General features: G+C 41.3%; 1 protein-coding gene across 16 annotated transcripts in view; it reads right to left on the reverse strand.

Annotated features, from left to right (window-relative positions):
- SLMAP (sarcolemma associated protein) overlaps window positions 1-22202 on the reverse strand; it is a 255812-nt gene that overhangs the window by 166555 nt on the left and 67055 nt on the right. For all 16 annotated transcript variants that reach the window (XM_030208024.1, XM_030208012.1, XM_030208020.1 and 13 more), the window contains exon 2: window positions 8926-9073. In XM_030208024.1, the coding sequence (XP_030063884.1) occupies window positions 8926-9073 (148 nt within the window). The remainder of the gene's footprint in view (window positions 1-8925; window positions 9074-22202) is intronic.

Genomic DNA, 22202 nt, shown 5'->3' on the forward strand with positions numbered 1-22202 from the left:
TCCTCACCCCAAGGTCTCTCCTGGTCCATGTTTAATCAGCCTCTCGCCTCCTATCGTATACAGTTCCTTTGGTGTTTTGAACCCAAAATGTAACAATCTGCACTTCTTCACATTAAAGGTTAACTGTCAAGCATTTGCCAGACCTCTAATTTTTGTAGATCTCCCTCTGGGGTGTCCAGTCTGTTGCAGATCTGTGTGTCATCTGCAGAAAGGCAGATCTTCCCTTCTAATCCTTCAGAGATACCGCTCACACTGTTGAACAGAATTGGCCCCAGGAGTGACTCTTGAGGCACTCTACTACTCACTTTTCCTTCTACCGAATGCCATTTACCACTACCCTTTGTTATCTATTAGTCGACCTCAGTTAGTGAGAAGTATCTGTGTGAAGAGGCTGTTTTGCTATGCTTGTGAAATGGAAGCATGCAGTGAGCACTCCTTGGTGCTATTTAAGCAACGTGCTGTGACAGAATTTCCGACTATTGAAGGAGTCCCTCCAATTGAAATTCACCATCACGTACAGCTTGTTTATCGTGATACAAGTGCTGTGCATTGGTGAGCCAAAAAATGTAAAGATTGTGGAAGGGATCATTTGTGTGATCAAAAACAAAGCAGACAACCCATGACAACAATGGACGAATCTCACATGAGAAAAGTTGATGAACCTGTAAACGACAATCGGAGGATCACTCAAAGGGAAACAGGTGACACACTTGGCATTTCACATGAATATGTGGGTTACATTGTTGATACTCTTGGATGGTTTGTGTAAGATGAGTTCCCTGCATACCAACTGCAGAAATGAAAGCTTCGAGACTTGAAATATTCTGATATGAGAATGAAGGCGAGAAATTTCTTCTCTAGATTGTGACAGCCAATGAAACATGGGCTTGTCATTATGAGCCATAAACAAAAAGCTAATCCATAGAGTATCATCACAAAAGTTCACCTGTAAAGAAAAAAATGTAATACACTGCCTTTTGTAGGAAAAATCATTATTAGTGTCTTTTGGGGCAAGGATGGTGTTCACATGGATTTCCTTGAACCTGGTACAATCATCAACTCAGAGCTTTACACTGCAACTCCAAAACTTTGAAAGAACAATTCTGAAGAGTTTAGAAGCACATGGAAATTTTGTTGCAACATGACAATGCTAGGCCTCAAACTATCACAGAGGCAATCGTGAAGATGGGTCTCACAGTCTTACTCCATCTACCATACAACCCAGATTTAGTGTCACGTGATTTTTATCTTTTTCCAAAATTGATGAAATACCTTCAGGGACATCGAATGAAGAGGTGGCAAGAACTGAGCAACCAGTTGAAGAGACATGATGTGCTGATCTTTCAGGATGGCTTTCAAAAACGTATCCATTATTTGCAGAAATGTGTGGCAAATCGTGGCAACTATATAGAACAGTAAACACATGTAATAAAAGAGCACATTTCAAGCACTTTTTTTTTCATTTCTCTATTCATTACAGTATCTTCATTGAAACAAAAGTTATGTGGCGGCATTACTTCTCATTCCATCCTTGTAGAAAAGTTGACTTTTTCAGCAGTCTCTCCATTATGTTTCTAATTACCGAAATAAGGCCTGTCTGCAATTTCTCACCTCTTCCCTGTTACTGTCTTTGTGACCACATCAGCCTTTCTCCAATCCTGTGGCACTTCCCTGATCTTCACGGATCTATTAAACATATCCTTTAGAGGGTCTGTCAAAAACTCTAAGCTCCCTTGGTATCCTTGGATATATTTCATCTGGTCCCATGGCTTTGCCCACATCCAGTTTTGCAAGGTGTTCATAAACACTTTCTTCTGTGAACAGTGTGGTATCTATGTCATCCCTATATGTATTTTTCAATCCTCCACAGACCTTCTCCGGGTTTTTCTTCCACAAATACCCAACAGAAGTTAACTGTTGAGCAATTCCATTTTTCCCTCAACTATAAACTGACCCTCAGTATAGCTGGGTCTTGCAATTCCATCTCTGGCCTTGCTCCTCAGACCAATATACCTGGAGAGAAAAAAAGTCTCGACACCTCGATTTACATCTTTCACCATTTTTCCTTCTGCCTGCATTTTTGCTATCCTGATTTCTTTCTTCATCTCTCCGCCTAGAATTGTGAAGATACTGCGGTATACAAATTTTCAGAAATAAATAAATAAAAATCTCTTACTCTCTCTCAAGCTTTATGAAATTTTTGTTTTGCATTCCTTTTTTGTGAGCTTCTGTATTTTGTGAATGATACTTTTCCATTATTTTTTGCAGCTACCTCTTTGGGGAAGCATATAGGTTTACTTTTCCTCTTGTTTTACTTACATAACATAAAAGAAATTTTAAGGTGAAAGTCCCCTTTGTTTATAGGATCATGAGAAAGTTCACACAAACTGTCCTTTGCATCACACATTAAGTTCATTTTTATATACAATGCATTCTTGATGAGTCAGCACATGAGTCATTGTCCTGTAGGTGGTTCTGAATACTCCTGGCATTAACAAAAGGAAAAACAGGTTTCACAGATGACAGGTTTAATTCAAGGAAAGACACAGCCTTGTTTTAAATGGAAGACTTCACTAAAAGAACGATTCCCTGTGTTTGCATTGTGGGTCTTCATGATAAACACTGCGACTTTACTGTTTCTCTTTGGATAGATGGACTTAAAAGTGATTTGAGAAGAGACCCAAAATGCAGCACAAGTTGTAACCCTGTAGCAAATGTAAACTTGAGGTAAGTTTTATGTTAAATTGTACCTACTGTAAACTGCCTTGGGTGAATCTCTTCATAAAGACAATTAATAAATCCCAATAAATAAATATTGTTCTAGCACTATTTACTTTGAACATGCTGTATGGAAACAAATTAATCCAGCCTTTAAAATACCCATCAAGGACCAACAAAATAACTTAGCAATGATGAATACAAGTATTTAAAATGCCTAGTTTCTGTAGACTATTTTATTTATTATATTTGTACCCCGCGCTTTCCCGCTCATGGCAGGTTCAATGCGGCTTACATAGTTGTTAGGATTTCAGTGTATTGCAGAGAGAAGTACAATCTGTAGCAACGTAGACTATAAAAACATGGCCCACAGATCTGGAATGTTAAAAGGATTCATAAAATCCAGGGATCTTTTTCTTCTGCGAATGCAGCTCAACACCTTCTGCTTTTACTATATTTCTTCTATCTCAGACTCTCATTAACTCACAGCACAGAAGTGTTATTTTGAAGCTCTTATGCTACCAGAGAATTACTGCTAAAGTGGGGGGGGGGGGGGGAGACAGGGAGGGAGGGAAAGAAAGATTAAGGGGAATGGTGCTCACCTTTTCCCATACTCCACTCCTGCAAAAATTCAATACATTTTCTACAGAATCAATTGTTATTTTTCTAACCGAACAGAAGCTGCAAAGAGTTATACAGAAGTGGTCAAGAATGTCTGTTTATTTATTTTTGCTATACCGCCTTTTGTGGACCATGTGCATCTGTGGGCAAAATAACTTCCCAAAAATTTAACAAAATGGAATGAAACTTGGAAGGTGAGTTTGAAAACGGGCCAGAAGCTCAAAAAAAAAAACCCATCCCCATTTCTATGGCAGGAGTTCCAGCTAAGTCCCATTCCCTTTCCCTAGTCTATAACATGAAAGGCTCACACATAGTGTGAATAGTGAATAGTTCACATAGTGAATAGTTAGAAAATTCCTTCTTTCAAACTTAACCCCAAAGAAAACTGTCCCCTACCCTTAAAAACCCTGTAGCAAATGTAAACCTGAGGTTCTATGGAAAAATCAGCTGTAAGAATGTAGTAAGAAACTATTCATAAGTACATAAGTATTGCCATACTAGGAAAGACCAAAGGTCCATCGAGCCCAGCATCCTGTTTCCAACAGTGGCCAATCCAGGTCAAAGATACCTGGCAAGATCCCCAAAATGTACAAAACATTTTATACTGTTTATCTCAGAAATAGTGGATTTTCCCCCAAGTCCATTTAATAACAGTCTATGGACGTTTCCTTTAGTAAGCCGTCCAAACCTTTTTAAAACTCCGCTAAGCTAACCGCCTTTACCACATTCTCTGCCAACGAATTCCAAAGCATACTCCACCTGCTCCCTTCTCCTCCCCCTCATTTTCCTCTTTCTACTGGCTGGAATCATTGGGGAGCTCTTGCTACAACACTGCTGAGCTTTCGAACATCTTGCTCTCACAAAGCCGACATGGGCACAGAGAACTACAAACATACACATTATTCATACAATGCTTATTTTTCTTAATTGTATCTTGAGGGTATGATATAATACTATGTATTGTAAGGAGAAATTCAAGATAATTGGATTGAACCTAATTGCTTTAAGCTGAAATTTTTCAGAAAGATTTCTCTCCCATTTGTGTTGTAAACAGCTTTCACTGTCTGAATGGCTTCTGTGTATTTCTTTGAGGATTCCGATTAAGATAAACCCATCATTTGACTACTTGTTTCTAAAACCTCCTCCTAGTGCACTGCAGGTCATGGACACCATTGTGAGTATTTGTTGCTAGTTACTAGAGATAAAAATCCATGCTAGTTGCTAGATCTGCATTCCAGTGACGGCAGCTCTCATTGCACTGCTACTTGCAGCAATCCTCACGTTAACTAGACAGTGTCATATGTCAAATTGCATATATACTTGTTATGCTGCTCCATAAACAAACTACTTGACTACAGATGTCTGGCACAGGCAGCTATTTAGGTGGAAATACTGCTGCTTGGTCAATACTTTTATATCAATAAAGGTTACAACTACTACTACTATTTAGCATTTCTATAGTGCTACTTTCATAACTATTATGACAATCATGCTGAAAGATAATAGCAGCTAACATTCTTGTGCAGCATAGTAGAAGGGTAAATATATATTTTACCTCGCACAGCGCTATTCATATCAAACATATAAATTGTGAGTGTCCGTACTCACCCGCAAATGCGCAGTAGAGACCGAACTTTCAAGGAGCAACACTCCAAGCCCCGCCTCCACCAGCAGCTCCTGTTCTGGACGTAATGCAGCCAATAGGGAGGGAAGGAAGGGGCGTGGAAATCGGAGGGGGAGGAGCCATGTACATCGGAGGTGCACAACAAATCTGCAACTACGGAGGAGGGCATGGAACTCAGCAACGGGAGGGACGGTGGAGGCGTGCAAAACGGCGGAGGATGGAGGGAGGGAGACAAGGGTGATGCAGTACACACACACACACACAGAACAAGTCAGGAACACAGGACAGAGGACAGTTGGTGGAAATCGGACGGAGAGGAGCGAAGGAGGGGGCATGGACATCCGTGGGGGAGGGAGGGAGGATGGAAAAGCACAAGGATAGGAGCAGAGGGAGGAGCCGTGGAAATCGCTCTCAAATGGCAGGCTCTCTGTTGTTCGACATGGCATGGAGGGGGCGTGGAAATCGGAGGGGGAGGAGCCATGTACATCGGAGGTGCACAACAAATCTGCAACTACGGCGGAGGGCATGGAACTCGGCAACGGGAGGGACGGTGGAGGAGGGAGGGAGACAAGGGTGATGCAGTACACACACACAGAACAAGTCAGGAACAGAGGACAGAGGACAGTTGGTGAAAATCGGAGGGAGAGGGGCGAAGGAGGGGGCGTGGACATCCCTGGGGGAGGGAGGGAGGGAGGATGGACAAGCACAAGGATAGGAGCAGAGGGAGGAGCCCTGGAAATCGCATGGGGGGGGGGGAGCAGCAGTGTAAATCGCTGGGAAATGGCAGGCTCTAGGGAGGGACAGCAGGACCACTACTATTTTCACTCAGACAACAGGAAGGAGGTCTGTTGTTGGACATGGGCATGGAAATCGGAGCAGGAGGCAGGACAGGAGGGGGCGTGGACATCAGAGGGGTAGGGAGGGGGACACTGGACAAAAACTAGGATACTACTACTACTATTTAGCATTTCTATAGGGTAGTAGCAGAGGGAGGAACCGTGGAACAAAGATAACCAATGGCCAGAACCGCTACCATCCGGGGAGGAGCCAATGCAGAGACCTGGCCGACCAGAAACTAATGCAGGAGAGAAGAGAACCACCAGAAACCAAGCAGGGATCCAAAACTGTTCAGGAGGCCAACAGCAAAAGGTAAGCACGTGCATTCACTCGCTGCACACACACACACACACACCCTGCTTTGCTGCAAGCAAAGGCATACCTGTCACGCCCCTTTGGCTCACTGAACAGCACCAGTCAGCAGAAGGGGCGGAACAACAACATGTAGGGGGGGGGGGGGGGAAAGAGACCTGCATGTGACTGCAAAACGAGCCTGCCTTTCAAACTGCTCCAACAACTGCCTACAAGGAGACACTGAACATCCACTGAGCCAGGGAGTACTAACAGCTCACTAGCACTCTCTCTCACTCACTCACACACTCTGTCTCACTCACACACACACACTAGCAGCTCACTCTCACACTCACTGTCAATTTCCCACATAAAAACACTTTCTCTTTCATTCTCGCACACTGGCACACACACAATATTAAACGAAGGGGTGGGGGAAGGCAATAAAAACAAAACCCTGATTTGCACCTTGCAACAAATGGATATAAGGTGCCACTAACCACCACCACTGTGACAGCTCACTCTCATGCTCTGTCTCTTTCCCAGAAAGACACACTTTCTCTCTCTCTCATTCACTCACTCTCTCACCCAAGCACGCACACACACAATATTAGAAGAAGGGGTGGGGGCAGGCGAAACAACAACGAGCACTGATTTTAACCTAAACAAAAAAAACCATAAGGACCAACTGACCCACTCCACTCTGACACCTCACTCTCATGCTCTCTGTCTGTTTCCCAGAGAGACACACTTTATCTATCACTCGCTGACTCACACACACACAATATTACAAAAAGGGGTGGGGGCAGGCAAGTGAAAAAAAAAGCACTAATTTGTACCCTAAAATAACTCGCTATAAGGAACCAGTGACCCCCTCCACTGTGACTGGGAGTCCTAGCAGCTCACTGACACACACAAACTCACTTTTCAAAGCCCACAAACACCGGCTACAAGGAGCAACTAACACTCACTCTCTAATACACATACACGCTCTGTCTCTCACTCACACAGACGCACACACACACACACACACTTTCACACTGCACACTTTATCACACACACACAAAATATTACAAGGAGGGGGGCCACACAACAGAAAAAACATCAAACCATTGACCCACCACTGTGACAAGGAGTACTACCACCTCACTCTCACACAGACGCACACTTTCTCTAACACTCTCTCTCTCACACACACTCAGCTACAACAACATTACAACTGATTTGAACTACTGTGACAAATCAGAACAAGAAAAGGACTGTAACAAAACAGAAACACTACTATTAAAAAAGCAACCTAAAACAACTAATATGCCACGACGAAAACTAGACACCACAGGAACTGAGCAGGCAGCTCATGATTTAGAATTGAAGAGGAGGAAAGCTCAAAGAGATAGAATTAGACATGAAAATAAAACAGAAACACAAAAACATGCAGAAAAGGAAAGAGTACGCAATTACAGAAAACATCGCAGTGAACTACAAAAACATGAAGAAAGACACAGACGTCAACATGAAAATAAAACAGAAACACAAAAACATGCAGAAAAGGAAAGAGTACGCAATTACAGAAAACATCGCAGTGAACTACAAAAACATGAAGAAAGACACAGACTTCAACAATCAAGAATCAACAAACACTTAATGGACCTTCAAATGACAAGACACAAAGCTTTACAAGAGTTTCAGGAAAAAAATATAAACAGTAGCAGCCTTGGCAACTTTTGCGAAATCTGTGAACATTGTCATGCAAAACACTTTAAAAATGAAAGACCAACAGATAAGAAGTTTAATGTTTGCTGCAATAAAGGGTCTATACATTTACCGCCTATAACTACAAATGAATACATTAAGAGCTTGATGACTGCACAAGATCCAGATTCAAAAACATTTATGAAAAATATACGATCATATAATAGTGCATTAGCATTTGCATCAGTGGGAGCAAAAATTAATGTCCCTAGAGGTTTTGGACCATACTGTTTCAAAATACACGGACAAATGAAAAAAATCAATTATTAAATGTTTTCCCCCCTTATTTAATTTCTTTTTTTCATTAATCGATGGAGGGGAGGGCAGGGAACAGAGGAGGGTGGCTGCACATGGGGTGAGGGAAGAGGACAGAGGACGGTTGCTGAACATGGGGGAAGAGCAGGGGACAGAGCACAGTTGCTGCAAATGAAAGTGAAATTTAAAAAAAAAACGCCCGTTTTAATGGGTTTAACGGCTAGTATATCTATATATAACCCATAATACTTATATATGTAGATTTTTTTTTTAAATTTATATATTGCCTTTCAGTATCAAAGCGGTTTACATCTTGCATTCAGGCAATTTCTCTGTCCCTAGTAGGTTCCCAAATTTAAGTTTTGAACCTGGGGCAATGGAGGGTTGTCAGTGTTTCCCAGGACCGTATATGTCTTTATCTGCCGTCATCTACTAGGTATGTATGTAAGTATGCCTGGAGTATACCCTTGCTAGTCAGGTTTTCAGAACGTCCACAATGAATATGCTTGAAAGAGATTTGCATATAGTGGAAGCAGTATATGCAAATCAATCTCATGCATATTCATTGTGGAAATCCTGACAACCCGACTGGCAAGGGGCTACTCCAGGACCCACACTGGATTAAGTGACTTGCCCAGGGACACAAGAAGCTACAGTGGGAATCAAACTCAGTTCCCCAGGTTCTCAGCCCACTGACCTAACCATTAGGCTACTCCTCCACTCTAGCATGCGCTGAATCTGTTAGCACACGTAAGTAAAAGGACCCACTAGTAATTTAATAGCAGAAAGATAAATAGCAAGAGGAAAAAATGGATCCATTCCCTTACCTTTCCGGGTGTTCTCGGTCACATCTACCCCAAACTGGATAACATCACCAGAAAGAATCTCACATGGTGGGCTTTCTTCTGACCCTCGGCTCAATCGCTGACTATTTATAAAAGTTCCATTACTGCTCTTAGTGTCTTGAAGGTAAAACTGAAAAAGAACAAGAAAAAGCTATCAAAATAAGCTGACTGCAAGACTAATGAATTAATGAGTCAATCTGGAAGAAAATGGTATAGCAAATCTCAATAAACCATAAAATGATTTATAACTTTCCAAAGTTTCATTTGATATAGCAATTACATGGGCTGTGTTCATCCAGAGCACTTGTTAAAGCAAAATCCAGCTAAGGTCTGCTTTCATTCCCAATTCATAATTTATTGGCTTTGCTTTACCAAAGTAACACTGCTACCACAAACTCTTGCATCATACGGGGGGGGGGGGGGAATATATATATATATATATATATATATATATATATATATATATATATAGTGTACACTGTCAGTGTTATGCAAAAATAAAATCAGAATTATGCTAAAGCCTGGCAATATGATATCAGAGATCCAGTTCTCTTTTTCCCTCAATAGTTACATACATGAAGTCACAGACCTGATGTGAAAATCTAATACAAATGGCAGGATTTCAAAACTGGTCTGATAAGCTAAAATTTACACAGAAAAGCACCAAAAATGCACTCAGTGCTGCCTCCATAGTGATCAACGAAGGGAAACTTGCAGCACCAAAGTTAGTAAGTGCATTACAAAATTACATAGCCAAATTATCATGCACGAATAGAATATTGGTGTCATGCTGACATTGTATTTTATCTATGTTATTTGTATGTTCTTCCATGCCATCTATTATGGTATTACTTGTAATGTACTGACATTTATCATATTTGCTATATGATTGTTATGGAGTGCTGTTAAATGTGCATATTTCTGATACTGTTTCATGTTAGTCCTATTATTGGTTTCAATTTGTTAGCTCCAAGTTTACTTTATTGATTGACTGAATAGATATGGATGGGCTTGATTGTAAATTTTAAGGGGCTTCAACTTTAGCTTCAGAACTTTTAGTACAAGAAGAGTGCTGGGCAGACTTCTACGGTCTGTGCCCTGAGAAAGGCAGGGACAAATCAAACTCGGGTATACATATAAAGTATTGCATACCATGTAAAATGAGTTTATCTTGTTGAACAGACTGGATGGACCGTACAGATCTTTATCTGCCGTCATTTACTATATTACTATGATTGTACTTATGTTTATATTTGATCATTTTACCATTGTTATGCTGTAAGTTTTATGTTAAACTATCTGCTATAAAGCGCCTTGGGTGAATCTTTTCATAAAGGCGGTTAATAAACAAACTGTTCCAGCACTATTTACTTCAAACATTTTGTATGGAAACAAATTGGTCTTGCCTTTAAGGCACCTGTCAAGGACCAAACAAATGACTTAGCAGTGATGAATAAAAGTATTAAAATGCCTAGTTTTTGTAGTCTATAAACACATGGCACATAGAACTGGAACATTAAAAGGATTCATAAAACCCAGGGATCTTTTTCTTCTGTGAATACAGCTTGACACCTTCTGCTTTCACTGTATTTCTGAATATTTATTTCCATCTCAGACTCTCACTAATAAACTCACAGTGTTATTTTGACGCTCTTATGCCAGTGGTTCCCAAACCTAGTCCTGGAGGCACCCCAGCCAGTCAGGTTTGCATGCAGTGGAGGCAGTGCATGCAAATCTCTCTCATGAATATTCATTGGGAATATCCTGAAAACCTGACTGGGGTGGTGATCCAGAACTAGGTTTGGAAACCACTGTCTTATGCCACAAGAGAATTACTGGTAAGGGAATAGGAGGGAAGAGGGGGAGGGAAAGGAAGGTTAGGGGATAATGGTGCTCAACGTCTTCGGTCCTTTTGTCCAAGCAGCAAATAAAGCGTCCTTTAAGCATCATCTCCAGTGCTAGAGTGTCTGTTGGCCAGCCTCTACTTTTGTTTGGTTGTACTGTCTACGTGGAGGTCATTCCTGTTTGCTGCAACTGCTCAATTTTTTGCCATACACCACTTCTGCAAAAATTCAATACAATTTTCAACATAATCTTTTTAATTCTTTCCAACACAACAGAAGCTAGAACAGTTATATAGAAAGGGTCTCTGTGTATGCTTGCTATACTGCCTTTGGTGGGACATGTGGAACTGTGGGCAAAATAACTTTCTAAAGATTGAACAGACTGGAATGAAACTTGGCAGGTGGGAAAAACTTGTTAAAATTCACATTGAGTTTGAAAATAGGCCACATTGAACCAGGAGCTCAACCCCCCCCCCCCCCCCCAAACAAACCAAAAACAACAACAAAATAACCAGCCCAATGCATTTCTATGGGAGAAGGAATTCCAGCTTTTATAGCATAAAAGGTTTACATATAGGGAATCATGGTAGTTAAGGAAATTCCTGCTTTCAAACCTACCCCAAATAAAACTGTCCCGTCTCTCTAAAAACTACTTCCCACAACTGCCCTACCACTCCACAAACTGCCCCCAAACCAAAAACTACCCAAGGAACTGCCTTTCATCAAGAAACTGATTGAAAAAGAAGTGGTGGCTCAGTCAGGGTCCTTTCTGGAACATAACGGTTTATTCAATTCAGGTCATGTTGGCTTTAGCACAGAATTTATAGTCCACTAAATCTACAATTCTTTCTGGATCACGGCTAAAACGTACATAATATATAGTATTGGAACTTGGCCAGTTGCAATGCTAGGTTTGGTTTATGGCTATTTGGATAAAAATGTTCCTGCATCATTGATTGCCTTGAATCTTCCACTGGCCTTCAATTTGACCTGTCTTGCTGTTAGTGCAGTGGACTTTGATCCTAGGGAACTGAGTTCCGATTCCCACTGCAGCTCCTTGTGACTCTGGGCAAGTCACTTAAGCCTCCATTGCCCCTGGTACAAAATAAGTACCTGAATATATGTAAACCGCTTTGAATGTAGTTGCAAAAACCTCAGAAAGGCGGTATATCAAATCCCACTTCCCTTTAGTTGTTGCAAGGTGTGCCCAGCTGGCAGTAGTGAGAACAATGCATCAATTCTTTTCTTACCAATATCAAGAGCATTTATTGATGGGGTGTGGTCTGGGATTAGGTCTTTTGAGGCAGGCTCACTTACACATGGAAGAATTAGAGATCTGCAGATAAAAGTTTTTAAACCCTGAAAAATGTTTAGGCATGTTAGCCGCCATCCTTGCATCTTTTGGACATGAATATAAAAATCAACAGAATCCTGAAAAAAGCCAGACTATTGCCAATCCTGACCTCCCGAGTCCATTTGACAAGGCTCCCCAACCTTTAGACCATAGGTATGTTCCTAGTTTGCCAATATCTCAAAACCAGGCTTGCCTATGGCAAACAGATATTAATTAGAAGTACACATGACAACCAATAAGAAAGTAGGTCAGGGTTATTAGCCATTCCCACAACAAATGTTATGAAATGGAGGAATAGGGTTTTTTTCTGTGGCTGCACCCGAGTTTTAGAAAAAAAAGCTACCTATTTATATATGGTTGGTGTGGAATCTCAACTTTCCAGAGGCAGCTAAAAACTGATTTTTCTATAAGGCTGTCTCAAATCAATGATAGGGAAGGATCTCTGTAACGTTCCCAGAACAGCAATTTATATGGTCAGGGCCTGTTTTGAGTGAATTTGAGACTGGCAATGAATGTATTAGGAAGTTCAATGTTAAAACAGATGAAATTCTTTTTAGCCAAATTAGAGAGATATAAGTTTTAAATAAAAAACTACTCTCCCACAAATGAACCACCCCCAAATCCTAGCTCCTACCTCTTTCCCACCCCCCAAATCTAACACCTGCAACTGCCCCCTTCCAAACACTACACCACTCCCAAAATCTATCCTTAAAGCAGCTGCTCCATCACCCTAAAATGCCCCACTTGCAAAACTTGCCCCATCTAGCAACAACCTCCCCAAAACTATTTTCTAACTGCTCCTCCCCCACAACTACCCCCAACATAAACTGTCCCACAAAGACACAGCACACAACAGAATCACACCAGGATTACAAATAATTCCCTAGCCGTGACATACTGTATATTAAGTTATTCAGATACACAGTATATTTCGTTTTCTCTACTTTTGAAATGTTCCCTAGCCCATAGTCAGAAGTTAGACTATGATTCCCTCCAAAACCTGGAAAATTATACACTCTAGCTCCAGTTGATAGGTGTTACCAATGAGTACTCTGCATATTCCAGCCCTTGCGTGCCCAGAGAAAAAAAATGCCTGGCCTGGGAACCAAGCCCAAACCTTTCACAAAGCAAAGCACAGCGCTGGCTACCAAGTCAACTGTTGGCCAAAAATACATTTTAAAAGCATAAGTACATAAGTACATAAGTAGTGCCATACTGGGAAAGACCAAAGGTCCATCTAGCCCAGCATCCTGTCACCGACAGTGGCCAATCCAGGTCAAGGGCACCTGGCACGCTCCCCAAACGTAAAAACATTCCAGACAAGTTATACCTAAAAATGCAGAATTTTTCCAAGTCCATTTAATAGCGGTCTATGGACTTGTCCTTTAGGAATCTATCTAACCCCTTTTTAAACTCCGTCAAGCTAACCGCCCGTACCACGTTCTCCGGCAACGAATTCCAGTTTATAACTATATAAAATTAAGTTTATTCTCCAAACTCCATTTTCTGCTTCCTTCAAATCAAAGTTAACTGATGCAAAACGTAACTTTCAGACAACTAAATCTAGGGGAAAATATTCAAAGATGGAAGCAACTGAACATATAGGGTTGACAGACTTGCTAAGGCAAGGCATCATCTGTCACCATAGCTACTAATTACTACTTCTTTGTCACCCATTTCCACAGTTTGCCATGGTAACTAAGATCAGTAATTTGGACAAGCTCTTTTTGCCACAAAATACAGATTGTTTCTAATTGAAGCATTTAACTCCAATTAATCTTGAACAATTTAGTCTTCAAAAAATAAAAAGTTACCTTTTTCCTAAGCTGATCACAACTTGATGCTACCACATCAAAAGGGGAAAATATCAATTACGATGGCAGATAGGCCAGCCTAGCAGCTTAAAGGTTCGACTTTAAGGTTATACCCTCTGTTCCCCAATTTAGTCAAATATATAATAGAGGTAGCATTCAAGACCCCCTGTTTCAGAGAATTCTTTCTTCTGAAAATGTTTGCTTTCTGTGCTGTTTATGACTTGAAAGTTACTCTCTTATGCCCTGTGTTGTCTCTTCTCTATAAAGAGAAAAACTGCGTATCGAGAAATATACCTTGGGAACTCAGATATTGATGTTCTACATGTGTCCACAAAGCACTGCGAGGCAAAGAGACCACAAATTCTCTTACCCATTTAAACTTTAATCCATTAAAAAAAAAATTTGTAATAAAATTAAATATATAATCAAATACAGAAGTCAGTATATAATCAAATTTACTACCTCACTCAAGTCCACAATATAAAACGGGGGAGGGAACCCTCTATTTCAAAAACTGTAAGTAATAAAAACTGCTTCTCTCTCGTCTGCATTTCCTTAGTTATGTATGGATTGATTTATTTACAATGGCTTAAAGTACCGCCAATCGTACCGAGGTGCTTGCTAAGTAGGTTGCAAGGCTTTGATTAAAAAGATTTAAAGTTACAAGGATGCACAGTAGCCTTCTCAATTGGTTGCATACTAGATGGAAGGGAGGGGATAAATCGATGGTTATATCCGTATCTAACACTGGACAGTTGGATAATGATTGGCTGAATGGATAAGAAACTATAATCAAGTTGTTCATATAACATTGCTGTTTTATGACTTCATATACTGCCTTTGTACAATCAATGCGGTTTACATTTATTATATGCAGGTACTTGCCTCCTGAATAATGTCCGATGGAAATATGATAAGACCTGGTAGATTAAAAGATAGATAAGGAAAACAGTTACCCGATTCATACTAGTTAGGCCTTTGTAGGGAGCCCAAGAAAAAGAAAACTTCTGAGACTTTCACATTGCCAACAGTGCCAGAGGTTACTCCCTTCCTCCACAGAGCCACCCTCCAAGGCTGGTCCTGCAACAGATCCATCCAACACAAAATGACTCATGGCCATTGTGCTTCCCAAATGCAGACACAAAGTCACACCATGTACTCTGGATGCTCTCTCGGTAGCGTGCCTTTGCACATCAAGCAGAACTTTGACCTAGTGTTACTTCAACGAGACTGGGGGTGCTAGAATCTCAGGACTCAAAGAGGTCTCCAGGCTGAAGAACAGCATCAAGCTACCTGGCTCCAGTATCAAAACCACTGACTGCAGTCCCAAAAAAATCCCAGGAACTCCGAGTATGAACATATTGGTCCACTGGACCAGAACGTACCAATGGCTATGGCTCCTGAAAGAAACTTGTGGCTTACCCTTCTGCAACATAGTCAGAACAAGGTAAGATGAGCTGCCATCTTGTATGTCCCCCAGAAAAAGCCTCTAATCTTTAATCCTTAATTTGCTTTATGCTAAAAGGTTCATTCCACAAAGCTCAATAACTTGCAAACAGATGCTAGAAGCCACCAAAAGTCTCCACCATTAAGCTAAATGTGAACTAGATAAACAGCAGAATGAGGTGGGACACTGAGGCCATTGCAATCAATATTTTGCTCAACACATCAGCAGCAACTAGAGAGCCAGGAGGAAAGGGCTGAAGATTGGTTTGGTCTCTCCAAAGTTGTTCTGCTGCCCCAGCTTCAGCTGAAATTTTATGCTCCTCCAACTGCCTAGCAGTAATCTTCATCATTATTTATACAGAATTATGAATATTCACTGCACTCTATAGGAAATAACTTTATGAAGTCTGTTCAAAAACTGAAAATGAGTGAGGATAAGAGAATGTATTTACAGGTTTATGCTCCAGCCACCATGTTTTCTTCCACCCATTTAGTCAACTACAAACAATTATCATCTCTTTACACATAATATAGACTAATATAGTTTATGCAGGACTGACCGGTTATACTTTTAAAAAGCTCCAAACACTTCAAAATATAGCTATTAGATTGCTCTGCGAAGCCCATCGCACAGATCATGTCACACATTTACTTAAAATTCACTGTGCTGGATATAGGATGCTGGATACTGCTCCACAGCTAAATTCCAAAAAATGTAAATTCCTGTACAAGAATGCCTTGTTTCGCCATTCACTGTTTCAGGAAGAATACCATCGCCACTCAAAATTGCGATCTTACCTTTTTTGGAATTTAGCTGTGGGGCAGTATCCAGCATCAAATATCCAGCACAGTGACAGCACCAGAGAAATAAAAGACAATAAACAGTGACGCAGGAAATGTTTTGAGAGCAACGCTGTGAGTTGTTGAAATGCACGTTTCCACTAGCGGTTTTTGGTAGATGCTGGCATGCCTTTTTCAGCACATTTCTTGTTTCATTTATGAAGTTCTTTGATCTGTTTTGATAGTTTTAATTTATTTATTTCAGTACATTTATATCCCGCATTTTCCCACAAAAGCGGGCACAATGCGGCTTACAAAAATTACATATCAAGGGGGGTAATAACAGATAGAAACAGGATCTGTCAAGAGGAAGAAGGTGCGGGCTGAGTGACGTAGCGGGAATATGCCTTCTCAAACAAGAATATTTTTAATGATTTTTTGAAAACTTGATGATCGTATATCTCCTTTAAGGACTTTGGTAGACTGTTGCAAAACTTAGGGCTTACGCAGGTGAAGGATGAGGAAAGGAGCACTTTGTATCGAACTGATTTGTAGCTTGGAAAGCGTAAGGTGAGAGGTAAGATCGAGCGGTAAAGGAAGCATTTCTTGATGGCAGATCAATCAAATCGTCCATGTAAGCAGGGGCCTCCCCATAGATGATCTTGTGAGTTAACGTGCAGATTTTGAAGGTGAGACAAGCTGGAATGGGGAGCCAATGTAGGTTGAAACGAAGAGGCTCTGCATGTTCAAATCGAGGTTTGCCAAAAATAAGTCTAGCAGCTGTGTTTTGGGCAGTTTGCAATTTTGTCAGTAGAAATTTTCGACTACCAGCATAAATACCACTGTAGTCTATATGGGAGAGGGCTAACCAATGAGTAAGAGTACGGAAGAGGTCTCTCAAGAGGAATTTACGGATACGTCGCAATCTCCACATTGAGTGGAACATTCGTTTAGTGATGAGATTAATATTTATTCGGTTCTTATATTGTATACTAGTAAAAAAGGCCCGTTTCCGAAACAAATGAAACGGGCGCTAGCAAGGTTTTCCTTGGAGCGTGTATTTTTGAGAGAGTGTGTGAGAGAGAGAGAGAGTGAATATGCGAGTGTGTGTGTGTGACAGAGTGAGTGAGTGTGGGTGTGAGTGTGTCTGTGAGAATGAGTGTGTGTGTGATGTGTGTGGAAGTGCGTATGTGTGACACTGAGTGTGAGAGTGTGTGTTTCACACAGATACAGTGATTGGGAGAGAGAGAGTGAGACTGTGTTCGAGTGTCTGTGTGAGAGAGACTGTGCGCGAGTGACTCTGAGAGAGAGTGTGTGTGTGTGTGTGAGAATGAGTGTGTGCCAGGATGGTCCCCCCTCCTGCAAGGTGCCCCCTCCCTGTCTCCCTGCCATGTGTGTGTATTTGTGAGAGAGTGAGTGTGTGTGAGTGTGTTTGTGAGAGAGTGTGTGTGTGGGAATGTGAGAGAGTGTGTGTGTGGGAATGAGAGTGAGTGTGAAAATGAGAGTGTGTAGCAGGATGGGCCCCCCTCCCTCTCCTCCTGCCAGGTGCAAGTGTATGTTTGTGAGTGTGAGAGAGTGAGACTGTGTGCGAGTGTCTCTGTGAGAGAGTGTGTGTATGGGAATGTGAGTGTGTGTAAGAATGAGAGTGTGTGCCAGGGTGGCCCCCGTCCGCCAGGGTGGCCCCCTCCCTCCCAGGTGCAAGTGTGTGTTTGTGACAGAGAGAGAGTGTGTGTGTGGGGGAATGAGCGTGTGTGCCAGGGTGGGGCGCCTCCATCCCCTCCCCCTCCCCTCCCCGATTTAAGTGTGTGTTAGTGACAGAGAGAGAGTGAGTGTGTGTGAGTGTGTTTGTGTGAGAGAGAGAGTGTGTGTGTATGAAGGAGAGTGTGTGCCAGGGTGGCCCCCCTCCCTCATTATCTGCTTCCCTGCCAGGGGCCCCCCTCCCTCTCTCCCCACCTCCTCCTCCTCCAGCCCTCCCTGCCACTTGATCCCATTCTTCGGTACTCCTCCCCCTGCCTGCTAGCACTGATATTTACCTCCTCCTCTTCTGTCCCTCCCTGCCTCTTGATCTGCAATCTTCGTGACTCCTCCCCCTGCCTGGTACACACCCACCTTCTCCTCCTCCGGGCCGCCCTGCCACTTGATGTTGTATCTTTGGTACTCCTAGGGCTGGCGCTATAAAAAGAAGCGCTCAGCTGTCCTGAGCGCTAACTACAAAAAATGTTTAAGAAAATGTAAAAACGCGGCACTGCAGGCAGCCTTGAGGCATTGGCTGCTGGCTGTGCAGGCTCCTCCCGTCTCTTACGTCACTGCCCCCGGAGCGACGTAGGGGCAGTGACGTAAGAGACGGGCGGAGCCTGCACAGCTAGCAGCCAATGGCTCAAGGCTGCCTGCGGTGCTGTGTTTTTTTGTTTTTTTTTTTACATTTTTTGTTGTTTGCGCTCAAGTTAGTCAGCTGATTGTTTTTTTTTTTGTAGCACCGGCCCTGCTGCTGAACATGAAAAGCAGCAGTGGCCGGCAATGGGAGCTGGGGCTGGCGCTGTTGTGGTGGAGGAAAAGTGGCCTGGCAGGGCCCGTCTAGGGCCGGCCGTGGCTACGCCCCTGGCAGCAGTCTTGAGCGATTCTACTCCTCCCCTGCCTGGGTTGGTGTTTGCTGGGGTGTGGCGTTCAGTGTGTTTGCAGTATCAACCTTGTGGGGGGGGGGGTTGTTTTGGTGACGGGAAGCAACTTTGGTGGTTGGGGGACGTGCTGGGGGGGTTTTGTTCCGTGTGTTAGCGGTGGCAACCTTGGGGGGGGGGGGGGGGGGTTTTGGTGACAGTCGGCAACTTTGGGGGGTAGGGGAAGTTGGGAAGGGCGGATAGTGTGTTTCCAACCTTCTAATGGGACATCATTTTACGTTGAGTGCTGTTATTTGCTGAGTGTCATTGCTCCGCCCTCGACGTCATTACGTTTGACGCGTGGGCGGGGCAGACACTCATGGAGCAAAAAAGTGGTCTCAGCCGCCTCACTTTAGAACGTTGGGAAAGTGAGGCTTCATTAGAATGTTGGAGGTGCGTTTTATATAGAGAGATTAGTAGTCTAGTGGGGATTGTTTTTAGAAACTGCAGTTTTTCTCCAAATAGTTTGGAGTTTCTTTTACACTGGTTCAGTTTTTTCCCCTAGTGGGAACTGATGATAGAAATTGACTCCTAATATGTGATAGAGGGTGATACAATCTTCTAGATTTCCCCTATCAGGAAACTTGAGGTTCCAGTTAACGATTAACATTATATACAAACATGAATATTATGTCTGATGTAATTTTGAACAAACTTTTTTACGTAGAGTAAAATATAAGAGCATTTAAGCTTAGATGATTGGTAACATTTTGTTGTATATGTTATTTTGGAAACTGCATATGACTGCTTTGGTCAGGCTTGCAGTCAAATTTTAAAATAAATATTATACTAAAATGTTCCTGACCTAACTTTCTTGTAGGTATATATTATATTTAAATTTTGCTTGGTATTTGATTGAATAAAATGTTTATTTTTAATAAAATTTGCTAAAACTGCCTTTTTTTACAAAAAGAAATAAATGCAACGAACAATATTAAAATTCCCATAAAAGTATCAATCAGTAAACTGCTTAGATATATCTATCTGCATATCAAACATAAAAACATACATAGTTCCTTCTTGGACCCGTCAAACTTTCCAAGTTCTTTGAGGGTGAACCTCTAATCTATGTAAGGGGTTACTGGACCAACAAAAGGTGTACACGAGCTTTCCAGAGCATTTTTTTTTGGTTAAAGAACCAGTCTCCTACAAGGTGAGGAACAATATTATAATATTTGCAAACAAAACATTATCCATAATATAGCAACAAGTCTATTCTAGGTAGGTTGTAATTTCATAAATCGCCTTATGGCATGACGGTTAACAGGAAACAGGCAATACTCCTAACATTCAGCCAATCAGGTCAAGAAGAATTTTGTTGTCTTCCAGTAAGGAAGTATAAGGCCTTCAGATCTTCAGCATAATAGATGACTAGATATGAATTCACGTGGCCCATCAAAGATTGCTGCATGACATGAGATTTCTGCTCATCCCTCCCAGAATTTTCATTGTGTTTGTCCTATCAGTTATTTTTTTTTTCAGAGTGTACTTAAGTTTTTAACTGACATTTCTTATTCATTTTACAGATCTATATGAAAATGAAAAAAGTGTTGCTTAAAAGCCCAACATTTTTAATTTTCAGCTTGTGACCTTTATTTTTTTTTTTTAATTCACCAACAGGAAGTATTAAGCTTTCATAAGTATATAAGCACTGTGTACTGAGTCAGACTGAGGCTCATCACGCTTAGTATCCTGTTTCCAATAGTGGTCAATCCAGGTCCCAAGTACCTGGCAGGATCCCAAAAGAGTAATAGAGTCCATGCAGCTTATTCCAGGAAAAAGCAGTGGATTTTCCCAAGTCCACATTAATAAAAGCTTGTGAACTTTTCTTCAAGGAACCTGTCCAAACATTTTTTTAAAACGCTGCTATCCTAACTTTTACCATTATCTGGCAACAAATTCCAGATTTTAATTATATATTGAGCAAATAAATATTTTGTCCAATTTATGCTAAATGTACTATTTAGTAACGTCAATGCACATCCCCTAGTTCTTGTACTTTTGGAAAGAGTAAATAAGTGATTCATGTCTAGCCATTTCACTCCATTCATTATTTTATAGACCTCCATCATATCTGCCCCTCGGCTATCTTTTCTCTAAGCTGAAGAGCCCTAACCTCTTTAGCAATCACCTTTATCATTTTGGTCACCCTTCTCTGTACCTTTTCTAATTCCGCTATATCTTTATTCTGAAACGCATACAATATTCAAGGTGCTGTCACACCATGGAGTGATATAAAGGCATTATGATATTCTCCGTTTTATTTTCTATTCCATTACTAACATTGTTTAATTAATTCTTTTATAGCAAACAATACAACAGTTCAAACCCCATCCTATTATGTGAGGGAAAAAAAAGAAAGAAATTCAAACATGTAACTTCTGCAGACTACTTACAGATCCATGATATGAAGGAAAAATAAATAAATAATAAATAAATCAATCAGCCACGCTCAACATTTTGGATCTGTCACTTTAGCCACCTTTTCCTAGAGATGGTCAAATATTTTAAATAAACACATTTCATTTTTACTGTCCAGTAGCCAGGAAAAGTGCCAGTACATATCTCGAGGAGACTGCTTGCGAGTTCCTGGCTCACACTGGCTGAAACTTCTCATATGTGAACAAACAACAAACGCTCACAACGCAAAATGTTGCTGAAAGCAAAACTATTTAAGGGAATTCCTTCAACTGTTAAGCTTACACTATAAACCACTGATGGATAGTGAAGTCAAAGGTACATGTCTAGAGGACAAAAGCCGGGCACCTTTACAATTTATGTCACCCGCTCAGACTTTTAAAAAAATGTCTCCAATACACAAGTCTATGCTCCACTTGTATGTACATTATAGCAACACACATTCTCAATTAATGCAACAGAAGTTTTAGAAACTCCTGTAACTAGCTTTCAATGAACTTGTAATAAATTTCAGCCTAAACAACTGAGTTCTGCTCGGCAGTATGGTGCACTCCCTAAGACTGCAAATAAGTGCAAGTATTCAGCTATCGGATGTTCTGTGAAGTCCACCACATTGGGCAAGAGGAGGCACTTTTAGAGGCTAATACATACATTCTGTACTCTACACAAGTACCTTCTTTAAAGTTACTGAACACAACAATGACCGAGCAGAGGTAGTTCTTTTGTGATGCAATTCAGAGGAAGGAAAGGGAGGTGAAACTTTCATACATAAATTATATGCAAAGAGAAAATAGCTAACTTCCTCTCAATGTTGCAATCAAATACTTAGACTAGGGATAGTCCATTCCATTTCATACAGCAGCTGTTATAAACCCCACTTCTCCTCCACCTACTACAAGTCTCTATTAATGCAGTTCTCCTCATCTTCATGTAAGTTTTCAAAATATAG

This window comes from Microcaecilia unicolor, chromosome 6 (genome assembly GCF_901765095.1).
Source record: "Microcaecilia unicolor chromosome 6, aMicUni1.1, whole genome shotgun sequence".
In the NCBI taxonomy this organism is placed as follows: Eukaryota; Metazoa; Chordata; class Amphibia; order Gymnophiona; family Siphonopidae; genus Microcaecilia; species Microcaecilia unicolor.